The sequence below is a fragment of the Mobula hypostoma genome, chromosome 17, assembly GCF_963921235.1.
Source record: "Mobula hypostoma chromosome 17, sMobHyp1.1, whole genome shotgun sequence".
Lineage (NCBI taxonomy): Eukaryota > Metazoa > Chordata > Chondrichthyes > Myliobatiformes > Myliobatidae > Mobula > Mobula hypostoma.
The window spans coordinates 35,414,905-35,439,396 of NC_086113.1; the positions used below are offsets into that span (position 1 = coordinate 35,414,905).

Here is a 24,492-nt window from a genome sequence, read left to right on the forward strand (position 1 = left end):
TCGATGTTTCTCTCCCAGCAGCTGTAAATAGGTGACGCTGCAGCCTGCCGCCTGGAGTCTAACTGAATGCCACAGAGATCTGTGGGCGACCACAACACAACCACACTTCCCCCAGTGGAACACACCAGCTCTGATGCCTCTCTCCCGGCAGCTTCAAACAGGCGACACCGTGGCCTGACACCTAATCCTCGCTACGTCCAAGGCCACACGCCTCCTCCGCCATCTGCCCCTGCTCTCAGCCAGTAAGTCAGTGAATCAAAGTAGTTTATCAACATTGTGGCTATCTTGGGAATATTCTTAATTAAAGCTTATTTATAAATAAATCCACCTACAAATTAGATCCTGACGTCGGAACCAAATAGTGATGGAGGTGGTCACAACACTCTCAAAATACATTACACACAGCTGTGCTCATTGTTCACTGGCTGTTTTTGGCAAGCTGGTGGGAATTTATAATAGTATCTAGGCAATAGCCACATCTTAGAGCTGGAAAGATATATGCATTGTTCTGTAGAAGAATAATGTGCCCAACTTGACAGTTCCCATTTCCTAAAGAGATTGCTCAAATGATTAGTGATGTATGTGTTTGGTAGCCAGTTACCCATGAAGAGCTAATGGCTGGATAGATTATGTGCTGAGGTTCAACTATCACATTTTTTCCCACATGTAGCATTATACATCCTTACAATGAAAGACAACAGCTAATTATCCAAAATAATTTAAAAATGCAGTTTCTTCTGAACAATCAATACTTCAGTACATCTTCAGAGAAAGTGGAACACCACTTCTGTGACTGAGTTAATCTTAGATGTCTATTGCTAGAAGAATGGCAGGTAGTTTAATTCTATAGTCGTGATTCATTGATTAAGGGAACATCTGGGTTTCAGGACTCAGGGCGCATTGAGTGACAAGTTGGGCAAAGCACCTTCATCTCAAGTATCAACAATCCTTGAGCACTGCAACAATTTTAGATTCAATTCTATTAAATGTTGACTTAAAACCTTTAAGTGAAAGTTTAATATTCTACCAAATGGATTTGGATAATACAACACCACTGGCTGTTCCCAACAGGATTAACTGTTCTTTTTGAGTGATTTATGTACTTACTATCTCTCACATTGTATCTAGGAGAATGGATACTATTGGAGCACTCAGTGACAGTAAGCAAAACAAATTAGATTTGGGATCTTTTCAAAGGCCAATGCTGAGCCAAAATAGGTCATCTTACCACTTCATCAATCATTGGCGCAACTGTGCTTAAAATGCTCTGCATGGTTAAAAAATACAGTAGAGTCTTAGAAAAGTACAGCTCAGAAACAAGCCTTCCAGCCTATCTAGTTCATGCCAAACTATTTAAACTGCCTACTCCCATCAATCTGCACCAGGATCATAGTCCATGTACCTACCATCCATGTACCTATCCAAACTTCTCTTAAATGTTGAAACCGAGCTCACATGTACCACTTGCACGGGCAGTTCACTCCACACTGTTATGACCATCTGAGTGAAGAAGTTTCCCTTCATGTTCACCTTAAACTTTTCACCTTTCACCCTTGACCCCTGACCTCTAGTTGTACTCCCACCCAACCTCAGTGGAAAAAGCCTGCTTGCATTTACCCCATCTTACACCTCATAATTTTGTATACCTATATCAAATCTTCCCTCAGTCTTCTAAGTACAATATTCTAGCTGCTAAAATAATCCAGAAGAGAGCAACTTAAAGGATGTTGGGATTTGACTGTGAAAAGCATGACTGGAAATTGAATACATTCACTTCAGTGCCACCCCACATTTACAGGCATGGGTCAAAATGAACTGCATAGCTAGCCCATCCCTATATTTATGTAGCAAATATAAAAAGCCTCGCCCTACAACAAAAATTCTAAAATATACTGTACATATTAACATTTATCTATTTTAATTTCAGGTCTGTACCCATGTCCCCACTTATCATTCTAATTGTGCTTCCATCCTGGCCGTCATACAGAATTGTTTTTTCCTCATGTTCCCCTCATGATCCCCTCAAACTTCCCCTGGCCTGCTGACTTCCTCCAGCATCTTGCGTGTGTTGATTGGATTTTCCTTATCCAGATTGAAGGTGGGTCTGCATCTGGCCGTCCAAGTGACATCTCACTCACCATGAGATATACTGAAGGACAAGGAGGTGATGACAGAAAATGTTCCTCTTTGAGATTGTCCTTGAACACATCCTGAGAGTGGCAGAACATTCTCACAAAAGTATTTTTTTTTATTCTCATGTGAGAAAGCTGAACAATCCGCTCATGGACATCAGCAGATGCACAAAACCTGGTGTTGAGAACCTGAAGCTCTGGCAAAGTGGATATTCATCCATCCTGTCTACTGGCAACAAAAAATAATGATTTTACTTACATCTGTAATCATTTTGCCTCTGGTCTTGTTTCTCTCTCTATGATTGGCTCGTTTCTGTTTTTGCTGCAATACTCGCTCCCTGGTGGTTCGATATTCAAGAGCAAATTCACTGATAATCTTACAGAATTTGTGAATGTTCACATCTCGGATTGCATGTGGGGGATGTCCCATGAACAGCAGAAAGGCATGGAATCTAGGAGACAAAAGACGAAGATCAGAATCTGTATGATATAACCTGTTCATTCCTTCCACTTTGCATTTGTGAATACGTGACCACTGGAACAAATTGTGCATGCGTGACAGTTAACATGATGAGTAGTGATAGTGTTGCAAACATTGAATGGGATGTTGTTTACAGCAGCATTCCTTACAGATTCATTTCTGCAAACAGCTTCCCCAACACACATAAAGTTATAGACGAGAGTTATACTCAGATGATCTGGGAAGATGGGATGATTTCACTTCAGTCAGGGATCTGGCAGAATAGGTTTCAGATATAACACAGCTATTCTTGCTTATTTGATAGATGGACAGATTTTAGCTCTGATTCTTTGGCCACTGATCCAGAGCTCATTTGGAAATGCATACATGGACTACTGTATGAAGTTCTGATCCAGAACTTGATACAGTGGCTACAGTGGCCCACGTATGCATTTAATTGGCATTTATACTGCTCTTAACCTTTTGGAAAATAAAGCAAAAATTACAACTGTGGGGACTTTTGTTGAAATGAACAACAGATGAAACAGGTACATACCCAATTGCTTTCACAAAGTCACTATAATACTCATTCAAAGAATAAACAAATGGAAACTTCAAACACATACAACAAAACTTAGGGGATGAGTTTTGAAAAATAAATGCTCAACTGCACCTACGATGAATGTTTTGGTCCAAGTTTGCACAGTGCTTTTTTGGCACACATCAGGAGATTCTACAACTTCTGCATCCTGCTGGATTATTCAAGATAAAACTATTAGATGATTCCACCATTCCAACTGTTACTGGGGAAACCATTTACAGGCACCTGGGGAAATTTTAGACATTGAAAATAATCATAATATCCCCTAAAGACAGGCCATAGGAAAGCACAACTGCAAAAGAGTAAAACTTAATTTTCTAGAGTGCAGAACAGCACAGCTTTCTCCGTGAAGTGGTGAATCTCTGAGAAGATCCACTGATTTTTTTATTCAATGAAAGAGTCATGCATCTTTATAGATCTTTCCAGTTCCTCAGAATATCTTCAAACGTTTCATACTAATACTGTTGCCAATATTGTAGTGTAGGAAACACGGCAGCTAATTTATGTGCAGCAAGCTCCCATAAACGTTATATAGTAATGACCAAATTGTAATAATGACAGCATTAATTAATTAATTTTATTTAGAGATGCAGCACAGTAACCAGCCCTTCTGGCCAAAGAAGCCTACACCACCTAATTACACCTATGCGACCAACTAACCCCATACCTCTGGAGCAAACCCACAGAGAAAATGAGCGAACTGTTCACAGAGAGCAACAGAATTGAACCCGGGTCATTGGCACTGTAATACTGTTATATTAAATGCTACACCTCCACGACACTGTGTATCTATAGAAACTTGCAAGAATCTTTAGTAACAACCAAATCTCCTCAAACTCCTTATGATGCATAGCTGGTGGCATACCTTCTTCATGATCGTATCAATGTATTGGGGACAGGACTGGTATGCGTTCTCCTGAATTCCCCTTCCTATAGTATAGAATCAACTACCACTTTGAACATCTTCCCTTCTCAATGTGACGTTTTACACTCAAGTGTGGTGGGTTCAGATTCAACTTCAATATTTAAGAGAAATTTTTGTTAGGTACATGGATGGGAGGAGAAAGGAGGGCTACAATCCAGGTGCAGGTCAATGGGACTAAGCAGATTAATAATTCTGTAATGGCCAAAGGACCTGTTTTGGTGCTGGAGTATTCTATGACTCCCTATGCCTAACTGTGATAGTGTGACCAGATGATTTGACATAATTCTTTCAGTCTCTTCAAAACATTCTGTTGGGAGGTGTAGACTAGTGAGAACTATTAAACCACTTAATTTCACAGGAAAATGAAAGTTAGATTCAAATAACAAATATTTTATCTTCCTATGTTTAGACAAAATAGAGCATCTTAATCCTCCTGATGAAGGGTCTCGGCCCGAAATGTTGACTGTACCTCTTCCTATAGATGTTGCCTGGCCTGCTGTGTTCACCAGCATTTTTTTGTGTGTGTTGCTTGAATTTCCAGCATCTGCAGCATACGTGCTTGCGTATCTTAATCCTCCAAAGGTTTAATGGATCTTAAAAAATGTGATGTGCGAACATACTTCAAAATTTCCAAAGCTGCCAACTTGTTTGTACCTCTCTGCTTAAATTCCTGATTGCACCCAAAACTCTCTCAAAAAGCCTGACTATGCTTCCTTCCATCTGACTCTCTTTTTCTCTTCGATAGGAATCACAGGACTTTCCAACATATTGGACAGAAAATGTTTGCCAACCATCTGGACAAACTAATGGATTCTTTTACTTAATTTGGTGAGAAAACACTTCTTCTACTTCACACATTTTTGCTCTCTTGGAGTCATGGCGTAATACAGCATAGAAACAGGCCCTTTGACTCAATTGGTCCATTCCAGCAAAGATGCCTATTCAAGTTAATGCCATTTTTCCATGTTTGGCCCATAACCTTCTAAACCTTTCCTATCCATGTCTTTTAAAAGATATTATACCTGCCTCAACAACTTCTTCTGGCAGTTTATCCCATACCACTATCATCCCCTGTATAAAAAAAATTGCACTTCAGGTTCCTATTACATCTTTCCCCTTAAACCTTTTACTTCTGAATCTGGACCACAGAAAATAGACAAGTGCATTCATCCTAACTATGACCTTCATGATTTTATACAGCTTGATAAGATCACCTCAGACTCCTACACTCAAAAGTAAAAAGTCCTTGCCTGGCAAACTCAGTCCCTTGAGACCTGTCAACATCCTTGCAAATCTTTTTTGCACGCTTTCTAGTTCAGTAGCATCTTTCCTAAAGCATGGGGACCACAACTGAACATGATACTCCATGTGCAGCCTTACCAGCATCTTCTGCAACCACAGCATAAGCTCCCAACTTCTACGACTGCTCTGATTTGAACAGGTAAACTTTAGCATTATGCTGGCCCACTCAATCTTCGGGTAGAGAGGACAGAGCAATTTTGAGTCCAGAGGAAATTTCTTTCAACCTAATGGAGTGGCGGAGAAGAAGAACTCTGATTGTAAACCTTCACTGCCTTGCGGCCATACCCACCCATGGGAAGGGCTTCGGGAGTAAACTCCAAGGAAGAAATCTGGAGCCGGGTTCACTAAGGCAGTTTGATGTTGGTTACAACTTCACTCTGGCAATTTCTGCGATGACTCTGATGCCAAGCTGTATCGACATTTGCCCTTCCCTTGGACTACATCAGTGACGTGGACAGGGGGAACCCGCTGCATGGGGAACAGCCGGTTCTTTAAACCTTCCTGCCCAGGCTGGCACCCTGGAGAGGACACAGTCCACCAGAGCGCAAACCCATGATCCCCTGGGATCGACGGCTGCCTACTACTACTACTGATGGAGTGGTAGGTGCACTGTGCCATCTTAGAAATGTGATATATTTACAACTAGGATGCCATTCAGCCTATTTTATGTGTGCCAGACGGAAAGCTGCCTAATCCTATTTTCCAGTACTAGGTTTATAGCCCTGTGGGTTACTTCTTTTCAAGAATACGTTCAAACAATTTAGATGTGATGAGGGATTCTGATTCTACCATCTTTCAGGCAGTGAGTTCCTCACCTCTGATCATAAGACCCTAAGATATAGGAGCAGTATTAGGCCATTCGGCCCATTGAGTCTGGGCTCCGCCATTCCATCATGGTGGATTTACTCTCTCTCTCTCAATCCCATTGTCAACTATTCTCCCCGTAACCTTTGATGTCCCCACTAATCAAGAACTTATCAACCTCCTCTTTAAATATGCCCAATGTCTTGGCTTCCACAACCATCTGTGGCAATGAATTCCACAGATTCACCCCTCTGGCTAAAGAAAGTCCACTTCATCCCTGTTCTAAATGGACATCCCTCTACTCGGAGGCTGTGCCCTCTGGTCTTAGAATCCCCCACCATAGGAAACCACCTCTCCACACCCACTCCATTTAGGTCTTTTAAAATTCAAATAGGTTTCATTGAGATCCCTCCCTCCTTATTCTAAACTCCAGCGAGTACAGGCCCAGAACCATAAAATGTTTTTCACGCATTAATCTTCCTCTGGATCTTCCCCATACCAGCAAGTCTTATCTTAGATGAGGGACTCAAACTACTCACAATATTCCAAGGTGATATTTTTTTTTAAATTTCTGTCCAGTCTTTCCATCAATTATTATAAACCCCCTTGGTTTTTGATTTGTCTGCTCAGGCAAATGTATCCTTCCTGTTTACTCTATCTATACCCTTCATAATTTCATATATTTCAATTAAGTTCTGAAAACAATAGCCCCATCTTATCAAATCCTACCTCATGACTACGATTTTCCATTGGTGGCAACAGCCTTGTAAATCTCCTGCACACTATCACCAGTGTAACCACATTTTTCCTGAAATATACTGGAAAGAAATGCACACAGGCTGTGGCATAACCAATGCATGAAATATATGTCATGTGATTCTAATCTGCATTATTTAACAACAGCTTGTGTGACTAGCTAATGAGAATTTAACTGTTCAGTTACTGACCCAAATAAAGCATCAGTATTTTGGCAGAAAAGCTAGTGAACCCACTGCAATGTCATTACAGCTGTAAAAATGCCGATTTACATAAATTAAAATCAAACCTCATGTCCTTTCAAAGAACGGCTGACAAAAATGCACTTTAACAAAGAATTTCTGCTTCTTCCAAATCTCTTATTTGAATATATGGCCAAACACCCTGAAAAGGGCTGCTGTTACTGACCCATTTCTGTCCCTCATCTCTCTCCAGACATTGTTACGAGAAAAACATCTTTTCTGAATAAGCACCACAGATTCAGCACTTTGCATCCTCCCAGCACACTGGGGAGTAATGCATCTGGCAGACAAGTTAATTCGCCTTTCATATCCATGCTTTTCAAATAAGTTCTGAGGCAATGAAGGTAACTAACAAAAATAAACGATGACATATCATTAGAAAGAACTTTCTAAAATGATTTTGTATTTGTCTGCCTGTTCTTTTTATTTTATTGGACTATTTATTTTACAGCGCGAGCTCCAGTAAATTTACTGGAGAAATGCTACTCAGTCTATTAAGGGAGGCAAATTCCCCAAGTGCCAGATATACTGCAAGGATTAACCACTTCATGAAATTCAGCTTAGGATAGTGCTCTTATTTCCAAGTACAAAAAGGTGTGAGTTTAAGTCTTAATCCAGAGATTTTAATAATTAATAATATTATGATTTTAATAATGAAGTTGTCTTCTGTCTGAGATGTATATCAGAGCTCACTTTTTAGCTTGCTACCAAGAAAGTAGTGGTAAAGCAAGGGGAGGCCTGCTAATTGCTCAACCTTCAAACAATAACTAAAACAGATGACAATTACAATGCTGCTTGTGGAACCTTGCTGTATGGTAAATGCCTACGTTTCCAGCATTACAACAGCAAAAAAAATGTTTAATCGGCCGCATGTTACTTTTGGATGACATACAAGATGCAGTGGAAAACATTCATAAGGAACATGTCTATAAATTAGTATATCTGGTGCACAGGAGAGATTTTCACCTCTTTTGAGGAGGCAAAACCGGAAGAACACTTTATAACCTTAGATTCCCAGAGCAAGTCACAAATCTGAACAGGAAATGCCCACAACTACATGACACAATGAATGGAAAACTGTATAATATGTGCACCTGAAATGTCAGATTTTATGGATGACTGACTAGATCTCCACTTGGAGTACATTAGTTTTGAATGATATGTTGGCACAGTAATGATATACTTATCAAATTAGGAGGTGAATACCCTGTTCCAAACCATATCCTGAAATTAATTTTCAGTCAAATGTTGGAAATTTAGTTATTAACTGATTTTTCTCCAACACCCCATGGTATATGAAATCTTAAGATGATTGGTCTTTAGGTCAGGAACTTAGCACACATTGAGGACAGGAGAGATAATAGCTTGGAATTACAATGCCTCATCAATTTTTGGCATGCTTCTTCTTATCCACAACTCATTTTGCTGCTATATTGGAGTGCATCTATAATATCTTTGTTCCCATCAAACCTTACTCTGATTTATAGCATCACCATTTTTCATCTTTTTCTCAATGCTCAGTTTCCATCATTAAAATGTTCTGAGACTGTGTTCCTTATATACAATGTCCTGTAGAACTTATTGAACTCATTGCTATTATTTTTGTCTTCAAAAAAATTGAAAGCAAACTTATTTTATATATATATATATATATTCATAATCCACTTATAAAAATGTTTTAAATTCATGACAAATTTTCCCTCACAGCTAACAACCATATTTTAATAATCTCACTCAACTGCATTTCATTGCTAACATTTGACTAAGCTTCAGTTTCTATATCTTTTTCCCTTCAATTTGAGACATAATTGCAGCAGAGAACTTGGCCACTTCCATGGCTTTTGACTAAATAAAAAAACTGAAACAGAATTATCCTGGAAACACCTTTAACTTACATCATTTATAGTATAGTATAGAGGGCTTCATTTCATCTTGTACCTGTTTATTATCCTTCTGTGAACAATTTTTAAAATGATGATCCTCTCAGCACAATCCTTCAGGGATTCGGACATTTTCTGCTTAAGGGAGGGCTTCATTTCATGTTTTGCAATTGCCTTTAGGTGATCCCATGAGGCTTTGCATCTCCGCTCTAATTGACAAAGATTTTCCTGAAGCTGGTTGAAGTCAACCTGAGAATAACAGATTTTTTAAATGTGAATCTTTCCTGCACAGCCATTTTATTAAGTATAACTTATGTTTATTTAAATTCTGGAAGTCAAAGAAAACAATGGCCAAGAAGCAAGAGTTTAAAGGACAGTGGCAGCAGAAAAGAATTCATTTAGGAATAACATGTTAGATCAGCTCAGAGACAAATAAAGCCAGATGTTATGGAGACATTTTGCTCGAGGATAGAATCATGCTTATTTTACTTTCAATGATTTTGATTGTTTACAGATAAGACTGATTTCTAATGTAAGATATATAGCACAGTAGTTTCAATTCTATCAGGAAAAGGAGAACTATTGGTGGAACAGACAGGATCATCACACTAGACCAGTGTAGCAATGGGGCTAAATATTTGCTCAGATAAATCACCATCCCATTATGGCTCAGGGAGAGCGGTACTGTACACTGCAGTGAAACGACAATGATACCAGGTCCAAGGCACACTGACAAATAAAACTGAGAACTTGATTCAATAGAAGATTAACTATAATCTTCAAGTTTGTTTATTGTTATTCAACTGTACATGTGTTTATCAAAAGAAGCTGTTTCCTATCCTAACAATTCTTGCCCTAATGCTACAGTACCTCCAGCCTGAAGGTCAAAGAGATTTTTGAATGTGTGGGAGGGATCACAGAAAATGCTAAGGGCCCTGCGTATGCAGCTCTCCTGATAAATATCTCTAATGGGTGAAGAGGGTCCTCGCAATCCTTTGAAGGGACATGTCCAGGTGCCTTGCAATTCCCATACCAGACAGTGTGAGGCAGCTGGTGACACTCTCAATGGTGCTCCTGAAAAATTAATTAAAATAGCGGGGGTGGGGGGAGATGGGAAGCCAAACTCGCCCCAATCTCCTCAGGATGTGGACACACTGCTGTACTTTTCTGACCAAAGATGTGATGTTGAGGGACCAGGTGAGATCGCCCATTACGTGTACTCCCAGAAAATCAGTGCTCCTAACCCTCTCCATTGAGCAGCCACGTTTGTGTTGTGAGGAGTGGTCAGACTGCATCCTCCTGAAGTCCACAATCATCGCTTTGGTCTTATCCACACTGAGACACAAGTTGCTGTGCTCACACCATTCTCCCAGCGGCTCTACGTCCTCTCTGCATACTGTCTCACCATTGTTGCTGTTGAGGCCAACGACTGTTGATGAACCGGTTTGAACTGGATCTATGAATGCAGTCATGCGTCAGCAGTGTGAGCAGCAGCGGGCTAAGCATGCAGCCCAGGGGAGTGTCGGTGCTCAGTGTGATGGAGCTAAAGATGTTTCTGCCAACACGGACTGAGTGCAGCCTTTCTGTCAAGAAATCCAGGATCCAGTTACAGAGAGAGGTGCTGTGACCCAACCAGGGCTGTTTACCACCAGCTTCTGAGGTAGGATTGCATTGAATGCTGAGCATGAGTTAATAAACAGCACCCTAGCATATAGGCACCATTTTCCAGGTGGGACAGGGTGGACTTGGTGGCATCATCAGTGGACCAATTTGAGCAATAAGCGAACTAGAAGGGGTCCAATATAACAGGAAGATAGGATTTACTGTGATCCTATCACTCAAAGCACTTCATTATTGTTGAAGTCAGTGCCACTGTACGGTAGGTTATTGAAAACAGTGCTCCCTAAAGGCTATCAACATGTACAAACCAGGTCCTAATGTGTGCTCGCCTCTGGTAGCAAAATCAACATGCAGGTAGAATTTAGGCAAGACTGTTTTCAAGTTAGCATGGTTGAAGCTACCAGCAGCAATGAAAAAAAACATCAGGGTGTGTGGTTTGTACGTCACTGATGGCACCGTAGAACTCATGAAGCGATTCCCCAGCATCAGCAGTGGGTGAGGGATGTACACAGCCACCATCACAACAGCAGTGAATTCCCTCAGTAAACAGAAGGTCCTTGACCAGTTTGCACTACAATGGAATTTGGATGGTCTTTGTTCCAATTATTTTCATTATTGTATAATTTGTGTTTATCTTGTGAATATTGTGAATGTCAGTATTCAATACTATAATCCCCTTCAAAACTAATCAATAAACTTCAAGACCTTGGCCTCAATACCACTTTATGCAATTGGATCCTTGATTTCCTCCTTTGCAGACCCAAGTCAGTTTGGATTGGGCACATCTCTTCCACAATCTCCACCCTCCATCAACACAGATGCACCACAAAGTCGTGGGCTTAACCCCCTGCTCTCCTCAGTTTACACTTACAGCTGTGTGGCTAAGCACAGCTCCAATGCCATATTTAAGTTTGCTGTGGACACCACTGTTGTAAACCAAATCAAAGGTGGTGAAGAATCAGCATAGAAATCAAGAGGGAGACTGAAAATCTGTCTGAGTGGTGCCACAACAACAACCATGTCTTACTGACTATTGAGTTCAGCAGGAGGAAACTACAGGTCCATGAGCCTGTCCTCATTGGGGGGATTAGAGATGGAGAGGGTCAGCCACTTTAAATTACTCAGTGTTATCATTGCAGAGGACCTGTAACACAAGCGCAATTATGAAGAAAGCATGACATCTATAACTTTGAATAACTTCTAGAGACGTGGTGGAGAGTATATTGACTGGTTGCCTAGTACGGAAACACCAATGCCATCGACAGAAAACCCTACAAAAAGAAGTGGATATGGCCTAGTCAATCATGGAAAGGCCCTCCCCACTACGGAGCACATCGACACAGAGCACTGTCGCAGGAAAGCAGCATCCATCATCAGGGATCCCCACCAACCAGGTTATACTTTCTTCTCACTGTTGTCATCAGGAAGGTGGTACAGGGACCTCAGAACACACACCACCAGGTTCAGGAACAGTTATTACCGCTCAACCAGCAGGCTCCTAAACCAGAGGGTATAACTTCACTCAACTTCATTTGCCTCATCACTGAACTGTTCCCACAACCTATGGACTTACTTTCAATGACTCTTCATCTCATGTTCTTGATATTTATCATGTATTTATTATTATTTCTTCTTTTTGTATTTGCACAGTTCGTTGCCTTTTGCACCCTGGTTGTCCATCCTGTTGCTGTGGTCTTCTGTTGATTCTATTATGTTACTGGGAGTTACTGGGTGTGCGCGCAACAAATTGAATCTCAGAGTGGGTTGCATATGGTGATGTAAATGTACTTTGATAATAAATTTACTTTGAACTTTGTGTCTCCAATGCAATATGACTGTGATGCTGCTGCAAGTAAGTTTTTCATTGCAACTCTGTCTATGACAATACACTCGGCTTTGATGTTACACATATTGAAAGGCAAAGCAGGTTCGAGAGCCCATATTACCTTGTTGCTCTGATTCCTCATGATGATAATTTGCAGGTTTAGTATACTCCGCTGCAGTGTGAGGATGGAAACAGGAGAGTGTTTATGATAACAATTCACAACCTCAAGATCTCCAGCCTGGATTCCACTAACTATTTTATAGCCTTCTCCATTTATGATTGATGCATAATGTCTTCATATTTCCCCCCATCTAAAATAAATTACATCTGAACTTTCCAGCAAGATTACAAAGTGAAAAACTGCGCAAAGCTGGCTGATTCCTGAGACACTGCTATAATGTACTAGTATGTGAAGGATTCCAAAATATCCCAAACTCCTTAATTCGAAAAGTTCTTGAGTAAACAGCTGAACAATATTTTGTTACCTTCTACTCTGGCTGGAAAATACAGCTGCACCATCTGGATAATAGACAGAGAGAATTTTTTTTCGCTGACATACCTTGGCTGACCTTGTGATGGCCCCAATCTCAGAGTACAGGTCTGAACTCTCTGGAAATTTTTCCACCACAATGGTTGCAATGTGATGCAGAAGAGACTGCTTATGCACCGTGTCTTTCACCTCCGGAACCTTCTCCAAGTACCCCAGCTCAAAGCCTTTGGCCTACAAAAAAAAAGGAGAAAAAATGTTTAATCTGGAAAAATACATTCAGAGGTTTAAGCAAGCTTTCTTTTCCTTCCAAAACCAGCTGATAACTGTGGCTGAGAACACTTGAACATTCAAAAAGCACTGTTCTAAGTGGAGAGAGAGTCTAGTCCTATTCAAGCAGATGAAGACTTGATTTGGAATCAACATTAATCTTACTCATCACATTCCAGTCAAATGTCGTAAAATAAAACTCATGCAAAATAGATATATGTACAATGATACGGGTGTTTTGCCACATAACACTATCCTCTGAATCATGAAGCAGAGACAATATATCCTCATTGTTTCCTGTTCCAGCTCACCATCAAGAGATTTCAAATAGAAGTAAAGTTGGCGGAGGTTGAGGTAACCATAGAATTACATTCAGGCTGCAATGATCCTTAACTTGAACAATCGGTCAACTCTTACTATATTTAGGTAGTGTTCTTTCAACAACTATAAATCTGTATCCATTAACATGCTTTCAGAGAAGGCAAAGAAAATGAAGTGGGTGAGGGAGGGTTACAAGGGATTGCGGTTTGTGAAATAAAGATTGGGCAAATAAATGTTCATTTCTGTGGAAAATCTCTCATTTAAGCAATGTTGATATCTCAGCAAAATATTTGCAATTGAGGAAGCCAAGTCTGAACAACAAGTTCCTAATATCTCCACATGATCTCCTGTTAGATCCTGAGCCAATGTTAAACCATCATAAAATAAGAAAGGAGTAATTACTAGCTGCTGTTGCATTAAGTTATACTTCCTGCCTATTGGGTTAGTTACATTCAAAATAATAAAACTACAAAATTGAAGTCAGTTCCACTTGCTGCCTTCTGCATCGTGTAAGATCTATAATCATGACTTTCAGACAGACCCACATTTTGTTTTGTAAGTCTCGATACAGCTGATTTTTAAGTAGAATTGGCAGACAAGCTGATATTTTGCCAGCTTTCTGACCTGCAGTTTTACATTATTAAGCTGCTCAGCCACTCAGAAATTAACCCCACAGTGTTGATAATAACTCAATCAGTATTTAACTTGATCACAATTTTTTTTTGCTTTTTTTATAATTTGTCGACAATCATGCTTTTGGCCTTTGGTTATTGGTAACATTAAGACCATCAAAATGGAGAAAATAATAACTTAAACTTCATAAACTTCGGCTTGACTTGAATTCAATTAGTGGTGGTTTACTTTCCACTATCGTGAAAATGGATATAAAGGACATTAACACTACCACCACATATCCCAGATTCCTGTTTACTTCGTTCTTTCAAGAGGTTGGTGAAGAAAATGGAAAGTAACTTAACTTTAACTGTTTTTTTATACAGTAATACTCTTTACACATTACTTTATTGTCTTTATAGGTCTGTCACTCTTTCTAACTTACATTAGCTTTGCATGAGAAGCCTTTTTTAGCATGCATTTGTCTCACTTGCAGTTTATTTTCTCAAGGAATGTAATACTTCTCCTTTAACACCCTTAATTCAGCATTCCACTCTTGTGTTTCCTTGTCCTTATCCATTTTTTCCATTAAGGTATTCACTGAAGCGTGTGTTGGGACAGCTGATTAGGATGCTTGCACCCATAGGGTCCACTACCTTTCTGTGACACTGCCCTGGGCTAATAAAGTCCTTTGTTTTACTCAATTTCCCATGATTTTCTCCAGTTCACTTATTCACCTATAATCATATGCATCTCCTCTTTTGTTTTACATGGCACCATTAGCACTCTGTATCACTTGCATCACACTTCATCTCATTTAATCCTTCCTGAACTCTTTCGTAGAACAGTACAGCACAGAAAATGGCTTCAGCCCATAATGTTGTGCCAAATTAATTAAATTTATGACTGCCAATTAATCTAATTCCTCTTTCCCACACCCAAAATATATTCTCTGCAAATTCATATATCTGAGAGGCACATGCCCTACCACCATCCCTACTAGTGCATTCCACTACCCACTACGCTTTGTGTAAAAATAACTTGCCTCAACACATCCTTTGCAGTTTATCACTTTAAATACTGTACATACTCTCTAGTACATCGTGGGGTGAAAGGTACTGGCCGTCCATTCTATCTCTGCATTCCATCATTTTATAATTTTTTTCAGTCAAATCTCCCCTTAGCCTCCACTGCTCTAATAAGAAGAGTTTTTCCAAACTCCCTTCCAAATCAGGTAGTATCCTTGTAAACCTCCTCTGTACCTTCTCCAAAGCCTCAACATCATTTCTACGGTGAGGAAACTAGAATTGAACGCAATGCTCTAAATGTGGCGTAACCAGAATTTTATGAATCTGTGATACAACTCAATGCCTCAACAATTGGAATTAAGTATGCCCTATACCATTTTAAACCCTATCAACCTGAGCTGTGCAGTCACTTTTAGGAAGCCATATATTATATGTATCTGGATCCCAACATCCCTCTATTCATCAATAATTTTAAGGAGTCTGCCATTAACTGTGTACTCTATCTTTTTGTCGGATCTTCCAAAGTACAATACCTCACATTTGTGTGGATTAAACTCCACTTGCCACTTCCTCACCCACATCTGTAACTGATTTCTATCTTGTCCTCTCTGTATATATGGTGATGCAAGTCCTGAGGCACTTGCACCTTCTACCTGATGGCAGCATTGAAAAAAGAACATGGCCTGGGTGGTGAGGTTCTCTGATGATGGATGCTGCTTCTCTATGGGAGTGTTTCATGTAGATGTGCTCAACGGTTGGGAGGGCTTTACTCGTGATGTACTAGGCCAAATCCACTACCTTTTACAGGATTTTCCATTAAAAGCCATTGGTGTTCCCAGACCAAGCCGTAATGCAGCCAGTCAATACACTTTCCACTACACATCTCCAGAAGTTTGTCAAGGTTTTAGATGCCATGCCGACTCACTGAAGACTCCTAAGGAAGTAGAGGCGTTGTTGTGCTTTCTTTGCAATTACATTTATATGATGTATCCAAGAAGGTCTTCTGAAATACTGACACCCAGGAATTTAAAGCTACTGACCCTCTCTACCTCTGACCCTCCGAAGAGGACTGGCTCTTGGACCTCTGATTTCCCTCTCCTGAAATCTATAATCCGTTCCTCGGTCTTGCTGACATTAAGTGAGAGATTGTTATTATAACACCACTCAGCCAAATTTTCGATCTCTCTCCTGTATGCTGATTCATTACCACCTTTGATACGGCTCACAATAGTGGTGTGATCCGCGAACTTGTTTATGGTGTTGCAGCTGTACTTAGCTGCACAGCCATAGGTGTAAAGCGAATCGAGCAAGAGGCCAAGCGCACATCCCTGTGGTGCACCAGTACTGATGGAGACTGCTAAGAAGATATTTTTGCTAATCCAAACTGACTGAGGCCCACAAGTGAGGAAGTCCAGGATCCAATTGCACAAGGGGGTATTGAGGCCCAGGTCTTGGAGTTTACTGATTAGTTTCAAGGGATGATGGTATTAAATGCTGAGCTGCAGTTCATAAAGAGCACCCTGATGTATGCATCTTTGCTGTCCAGCTGTTCCAGGGTTGTGTGAAGAGCCAATGAGATGGCTTCTGCTGCGGTAAGCAATTGTAATGGATCCAAGTCACCACTCAGACAGGAGCTGATATGCTTCAACACCAGCCTCTCAAAACACTTCATCAGTGTGGATGTATGGTAAGTGCCTCTGGGCGACTGGCATGGAGGCAGGTTACCTTAATGTTTTTCAAGAGACCTCTCGCTACCTCTTTCCTAATCTCTAGACGTTCCAGCATCTTACCCTGCTCCCCTTTGATCTCAAACTTCTTTGCATCATTCTCCCTGGTAAATACCAGTACTAAATACTCAGTTAGGATCTTCCCCACATGCTCTGCCTCTAAGAACAATTTCCTCCCTTTATCCTTGAGTGGCTCTATTGTCTTCCTAGTTGTCCTTTTGTTTCTGATATATGCATAGGTTGTCTTGGGATTTTCTTTAACCCTACTCACCAAGGACTTTTCATGACTCCTTCTAACTCTCCTACATCTCTTCTTGAGTCTCTTTCTGGTTCCTATATAGTCTTCAAACACACTATTAGATTCCAGCTTCCTTAGCCATAAATACACTTCCTTCTTCCTCTTGACTAAATGAACCCCCTTTCATCAGCTAAGGCTCCCATGCCTTTCCATCTTTGTCCTTCCCTTTTACTGTCCTTAACTCTGTGCAGTGGGTCTTTAAATAACTTCTGTATATCAGGTGTGGATTTGTTTGGAAACAACTCTTCCCAATTAACTTACCCCAGCTCCTGCCTGATGCTTTCCTAATTTGTCCTCACCCCCCCCCCCAAGTTTAATACTTTCCAGCATGGCCCTCTATTATTCTTATTCATAGCTATTTTAAATCTTTCCTTGTCTGTCCATTTCTTTGGCTCCATAACTAGTTAGAAATAGTTGAATCTTAAACAGATCTGAAAAGTTAACTATTTCTTCCTCCATAGATGTTGACTGCTTTGAACACTGCTTTTAAATGACATCATATTTAGAGGTTTATGATTTTCTAGAACTTTTTGTTGTCTATGTAGCATCGCTGTTTCGTTCTTTTACATTTTTAGCTTAACAAGGTACTTGTAATTGCTCTTTTAGAAACCGATTACTTCAAATCTCCATGCTAAGTAAATAATCTCTAATAAATGCTGCGAAATGTTCCTCTGGTTGTTAGTCCAACTCTATTTATCGATTTTTTTTTAAGAGAAGTTTTGCTGTTGCAGGCTTCAATCATTATAGGCAAAGATTTGGGTGCTGATTTGGGGCTGAAATGTTAACTCTGTGTCTCTTTTCACAGAGGCTGCTTGACTTGCTGAGTGTTTAACGCATTTTCTGTTGTTTTTTAGATTCCCTGAAAAGATGTGTTTGCCCTGGAAGTTTTAAAATATATATTTTTTCTATAGGCTTAGTGCTGATGGTTTTGAAGCATTTACTACCAGAACAATGCAAAGTCAACAGAAGATTCTCGCATACATACTTGGAGTTAAATAGAAAAATCCAGAAGCTGCCGACATCAATTCCCTCCTCCTCCACAGGGAATTCTGTTTTTCAAACTTCTCCAGCAAAATCATCAGCAACCAGTGACCTACAGAAGTTACAAACTAGGCCAAATGCTTAATTTCCTCACTGCGAAAAACAGCTCAATACCTGGGAACTTTGTTGGATGAGGAGGAACAGAGTTTTTGTTTATAAAAACAATTTATTTTAAAATATAATTTGTTTCTTCCTTTATTCTTCCATAAAGATGTATTTTAGTTTTTTTGATGTATTCAAGTTATTATATTGCATTCTGTAAAAATTTAAGTAGCTATTTAAAATCTTGATTTCCTGGATTACTGTCAAGACAAGCTGTTAAGGTATCCTTAACTTCACAAACAGTAGCCCAGAATACAAAATAACTGATGTTACTCCACTATAAGTGACAGACCATGCTGCAGTTAGTATACTTGTTTCAATTTTTATCATTGTATCTCTGCCAAAGTTTAAAGTCCTAATAAATAACATATGATCCAGATACACTTTGGCTGGCAATACCCACACCCATTCCTCTCATTTAAGCATTTACCTAGAACATAAAACACTGAACAGGAAAAGGCCCTTTGGCCCACAATGTTGTGCTGAGCCAATTAAATCTGCAAACGAAGCTAATCTCTTCTGTTTTTCCTAGCGTCTATCTCCGTTCATTTTCCTCACATTCATGTGCCTATGTTAACATCTCTTAAGAGTCCCTAATGTATTTGCTTCTACCACCACCTCAGACAGCGCATTCTAGGCACTCACCCTGCTGTGTGTAAAACTTGCACCTCATATCTCCTTTGAAATCACACACTCTTCCTTTAAATGCATACCCTCTGGTATTAGATATTTCAACCCTATGCGTCTCATAATCTTAAAAACCTCTTTCAGATCTCCCTTCAGCTTCTGCCGTTCCAGGGAAAACAACCCAGGTTTGTCCGTCCTCTCATGATAGCACACGTCCATCTAATCCAGGCAGCAGCCTTGAAAACCTCTTCTGCGCTCTCTCCAAAGTCTTGGTATCCTTCCTATAATGGGGTGACCAGAACCGTCTGCAACACTGCAAATGCTGCCTAACTTTAGTTTTATAAAGCTACATAATTTTCTGACTTTTGAACTCAATGCCTTGACTAATAAAGACAAGCATGCCATAAGCCTTCTTAACCACCCTATCTATCTGTGTAGCCACTTTCAGTGAATTATGAACTTGGACCCGAAGATCCCTCTACTCATCAACATTGTTAAGGGTCTTGCACTTGACAGTGTACTGCCTCTTTACATTTGACCTACAAGATGCAACATTTCACATTTGACTGGGTTAAACACTATCTGCAATTTCTCCACCCACATCTGCAACTGATCTATATCCCTTTGTATTCTTTGCCTGTCGACTATGCTCTCGACAACACTACCAATCTTTCTACCATCTGCAGACTTACTGACACACACATCTATATTTTCATCCAGGTTTTTATAAACATTACAAACAGCAGAAATCCCTGTACAGATCCCTGCAGAAGACCAATAATCACAGACCTCCAGCTATAACAAGTCCCTTCAACAAGCAGCATCTGTTACTTTACTATGGATCCCAGGTATTTTAATCTTCTGGATGAGCCTCCCACAAAGGACCTTGTCACTTGTATGCACATCACTTTCTGAATGGGTAATGTCCCACAATGGTTGACAGTGACCTTCAGAACAGATTAATTTCAACACACCAGCCAGTCTGAAGCTGGATCCTAAACAGCAAGACCCTGCCAAGTCTTGATATTCAGTTAGGTCAGGAACTATTTAAACATTTGTGAATATTACTAAAATATGCAAACATTCAAAATTGATCAAAAACTAATAAAAAATAAATAATTTAATTGGTCTTTTTTTTAAATTTTTTAAAATGTAAATATTAAATTGTAAATAATTAAAGCTCTAGAAACACGGAACTAAAATGTTCCTACACAACACTAGTCAATTAATTCAAAATGAAATATTCTAAAATCCGATTCCCTCTCTCGGTCTCTGAGTTGTTACTGAACGTTGAACACCACTGCACACATTTGGTATGTAGATTTCTCAAAGTTCTTGATACTCTGCTATTATTCTTCTCAGTGCAGCCAGAGTGACAAAATCTTTTAGGATGTTTCAAACTTCTCTGCTCATGATAGGGGTCCTCAGGAACGGTCAATTTGGCCCTTCTTACCAAACGGTTATGCACCAAATTTAATCCTTTGAAAAGGTTACAAAGGAGATTTATGAGACTGATGCAGGAATGTGGGAGTTTGGTTTGGTGGCAATAAAAGATACTGGGATTACACTCCTTTGGTATAAGAAGGTTAACAAAGAGAGTTGGTAGACGTAACCAAGATTATGGTCTGCTTTGACAGAGTAAGAAAGGAGAAACTGTTTCCATTAGCAGGAAAGTTGGTAACTAGGAAACAGATGTAGAATAATTGACACAAGATGAGACTTTCTTTTACATTGAGTGATTTATAATCTAGATTGTGCTTCCTATTAGTGGAACAGATATAACTGTAACTTTTAAGAGAACACTGAATATATACTTAAAAAGGCAAAATTTACAAGGCTATAAGCAATGAACCGCAGAGTGTGTCTAATTGGAGAGAACTTTATGAAGAGTTGCTATAAAGTTCTTTATTCTGGGATTTGTTTATTATTAGAATATTTAAAATGTTAAGATTTTCTGGTCGGATGTGGGCATTACCTACTTGGCCAGTTACATTTTGCTTTTCCTTAATTGCTGCGAGGCTGATTTGCCTGTTGAGTCTTTCAGGAAGGCAATGAAGAGTCAACTGTAAGACAGTGCAGTGCAGGGACTGCCCATTCAGCCCACAATGTCCTGCCGAATCAGCTAAAATGGGGTCCCCAACCTTTTTTGCACCGCAGACCGGTTTAATATTGACAATATTCTTGCCGACCGGGTTGGGGGGGGGGGCAGTGTTCAAGTAGGGTTAAACTCACCTCAACATGTCTTTTACAGTTAGGGTTGCCAATTTTCTCACTCCCAAATAAGGGACAAAAGTAGCAGTCAAATCCTGATGAAGGGTCCCAGCCTGAAACGTCGACTGTACCTCTTCCTATAGATGCTGTCTGGCCTGCTGCATTCACCAGCATTTTTTGTGTATGTTGACAGGACACATATGTTTACCCCAAGAAAGACTACCATGACCATGAAGCCTTGTGCGGGCACCTGTGTGCGCATGCGTGACATGCGCATATGTGACGTGTGCATGCCCATACGTGCCTATTTTTCTTCCACAAATCGGTTTTGGCTTAATCTTCCCAACTACACTGTACATACATTATTTCTACTTTATATAGGCTGTGTATTTATCATATCATTAATGCTTTTACTATATGTTAGAGTTATTTTAGGTTTTATGTGTTATTTGGTTATGATTTGGTACGTTATTTTTTGGGTCTGGGAACGCTCAAAAATTTTTCCCATATAAATTAATGATAATTGCTTCTTTGCTTTATGCCATCTTGGCATGAAAGGTTTCGTAGGAACGCTCTACCTTAGCGGGGGAAATACAGGACAAGAGCGGTCCCGTATGGGACAAACCAATTTAGCCCAATATACGGGATGTCCTGGCAAACACAGGACAGTTGGCAGCCCTATGTTCAAGTTCAACAGTGCGTGACAGGGAATGAGGAAAGGTGCAGCTGACTCATATCGTTTCCTTGTGGCACGGTAGCACATGCTTTGCAGCCCGGTACTGGTCCATGGCCCAGTGGTTGGGGACCGCTGAGCTAAAATGCAAATTAAAAACATCCAAATACTAATCCTTCCTACCTACACCATGTCCATCTTCTTTACATCCAGTCGCCTGTCCAAATGTCTCTTAAAAACCTGTAATTTATTTGCCTCCTCCACCATACCAGGCAGCCCATTCCAGGCTTCAAAGACTCTCTGACTATAAAGAAACTTAGCCCTCACCTTCTCCTTAAGCTGAATCCCTCTCATCTTCAATGCCTGCCCCTGGTATTAGACATTCTAACCCTGGGACACAGATACTCTCTGTCCACTCTACATATGCGTCTTATAATCTTGTAAACCTCTATCAGATCTCCCCTCAGCCTCCATATACAAGTGTGTTATTCTGTACAGGTCAGACCAGGAAAGGATAAAAGTCAGCTTCTCCTTAAGGCTTTAGCAGATATATTGTTTTTTTTTGGCAATAATATAGTATTAACTTTAATCTGCTATAAATTCTCATTTATAGAGAAAAAATAATGTTACCATATATCACTGGCTTCAGGAAATAGTGCATGCATTCAAAATGATGGATATTTTTTGAAAAATCTTTGAAAAAATGTATTTTGCAGCGCAGAGAAAATAGGTCCAATATCTTACTTTTGCTTAAATATTGTGACTTTATTTCACTGGCTATTTTGATAAATCTATACTAGACATTCTATTTTTATTTAGAGATACAGCATGCAGAGAAAATTGTCTCTCTTTATGATGTTTTAAAAATTACCAAGTAACCTTTCCACAAATAAAGATATGATAAGTGTTGAAATCTTTCAGATCTTAATCATCACGGAGCACATAAAAGGTTTTACAAAACCTCATCTATTTTTTTTCTTTTTCATAATCCAATCCTGGGAGGGCACAGTTTTAAGGTGCTTGGATGTAGGTACAGAGGAGATGTCCGGGATAAGTCTTTTTTTATGCAGAGAGTGGTGAGTGCATGGAATGGGCTGCCGGCGACGGTGGTGAAGACAGATACGATAGAGTCTTTTAAGAGACTCCAGAACAGGTACATGGAGCTTAGAAAAATAGAGGGCTAAGGATAACCCTAGGTAATTTCTGAAGCAAGTACATGTTCAGTACAGTATTGTGGGCTGAAGGGCCTGTATGGTGTGTGTAGGTTTTCTATGTTTTTCTATGTTTCTAATCCATCTTTGTTTTTTTATTGCACCTGTTATATCTGATTTGACATCAACTTCACTAGTCCAACTGACACTTCTCAGTGAAAACATCCACTGCCTATCAACATCCTTTTTTTCAGTCTGACTAGACACATAGAATATTTGTGGGCTTTTTGATGTTCCATTGACTGAGGTTAATAACAGAAGTGGAGTAACCAAAAGAACATTCTTTACAGAAAGCAATCAGCTTGTAATTAACACAGTGGCTGCTACAATAATGTATCAAAGATCATACCTTATGATACAACCAGTATTAAAGGTTCATTTTTACTCATATATACAACAATATAAATATCCTTTCCATGTTTGCAAATGTCCCAGATCACAGATCTCTTTCAGGGGTATGCATTGTTTGATAACAACTCACATTGGAAACTCTGTGGAAAGTCTATGGGAAAGTGCAGGTTCAATGCAATGCTGAAAGTTTGTCACTCATAGTAAAGTCCAGCCTAGTATTTTTAAATCAGAAGAGTCAGGTTTAAAGAGAGAGAATGCAGTGTTGTAGCTAAGTAAGGAATATGCCCTTCTTGTGCCATGTGACTCAATTATCTTGCATCAATTTAAGACATATCTGAAAAGAGTACTTGTAGATTGCCCAAAGCGGGTGTACTTCACATAAACAGTGAGAAATAAAGTAGACACTTCAACTCACACTTGATGAATTTAAGAAGTTCCCTATTGCCAGTAACGTAGCCAGGATATATCTTAAAGTTTTGTTATTCTCTAACTGGTCCATTCCTTCTTTCAAATCCTGTAGAGGCTCTGCAACTTCCTGTATCCAGAACAAGAACATGTTATATCTTCAAGGTTATAAATAGGATATGCATTGCACAATAGCAATGTAACATTTACTGTACAACCTGAAGTCAGTGGAGCTGTGTATATATTACACCAAGACTTTTTTAAAATGTACTTATTGAAAAAGATGGCATGGGAAATGAAATTTGATATGGAAATCCTTTGCCTTGGATTCCATAAATTTTCCTGTGCAGATTTGCTGCACATCCAAGATAAAGCAGCTGGATTGATGACCCATTTGCAAGACAGACAGCTTTACCCATGCAAATTAGTAACTTCACATTGTGACCCTCATGATTCATATCTGAACATTCACTGTACAACTTTCTGCAAATTACATTTGTATCCCCATATACATCAATTTTCAAATTATTGAGTTGCAATATTAAGACCATAAGACACAGGACCTGAATTATGCCATTCTG

General features: G+C 39.6%; 1 protein-coding gene across 5 annotated transcripts in view; it reads right to left on the minus strand.

The window, feature by feature from the left end:
• Window positions 1-24,492, minus strand: part of fhod3b (formin homology 2 domain containing 3b) — a 591,169-nt gene that overhangs the window by 34,220 nt on the left and 532,457 nt on the right. For all 5 annotated transcript variants that reach the window (XM_063069714.1, XM_063069715.1, XM_063069713.1 and 2 more), the window contains 4 exons: window positions 23,922-24,041; window positions 13,107-13,268; window positions 9,161-9,351; window positions 2,392-2,584 (listed from right to left, as the gene is read on the minus strand). In XM_063069714.1, coding sequence (XP_062925784.1) covers window positions 2,392-2,584; window positions 9,161-9,351; window positions 13,107-13,268; window positions 23,922-24,041 — 666 coding nt within the window. The remainder of the gene's footprint in view (window positions 1-2,391; window positions 2,585-9,160; window positions 9,352-13,106; window positions 13,269-23,921; window positions 24,042-24,492) is intronic.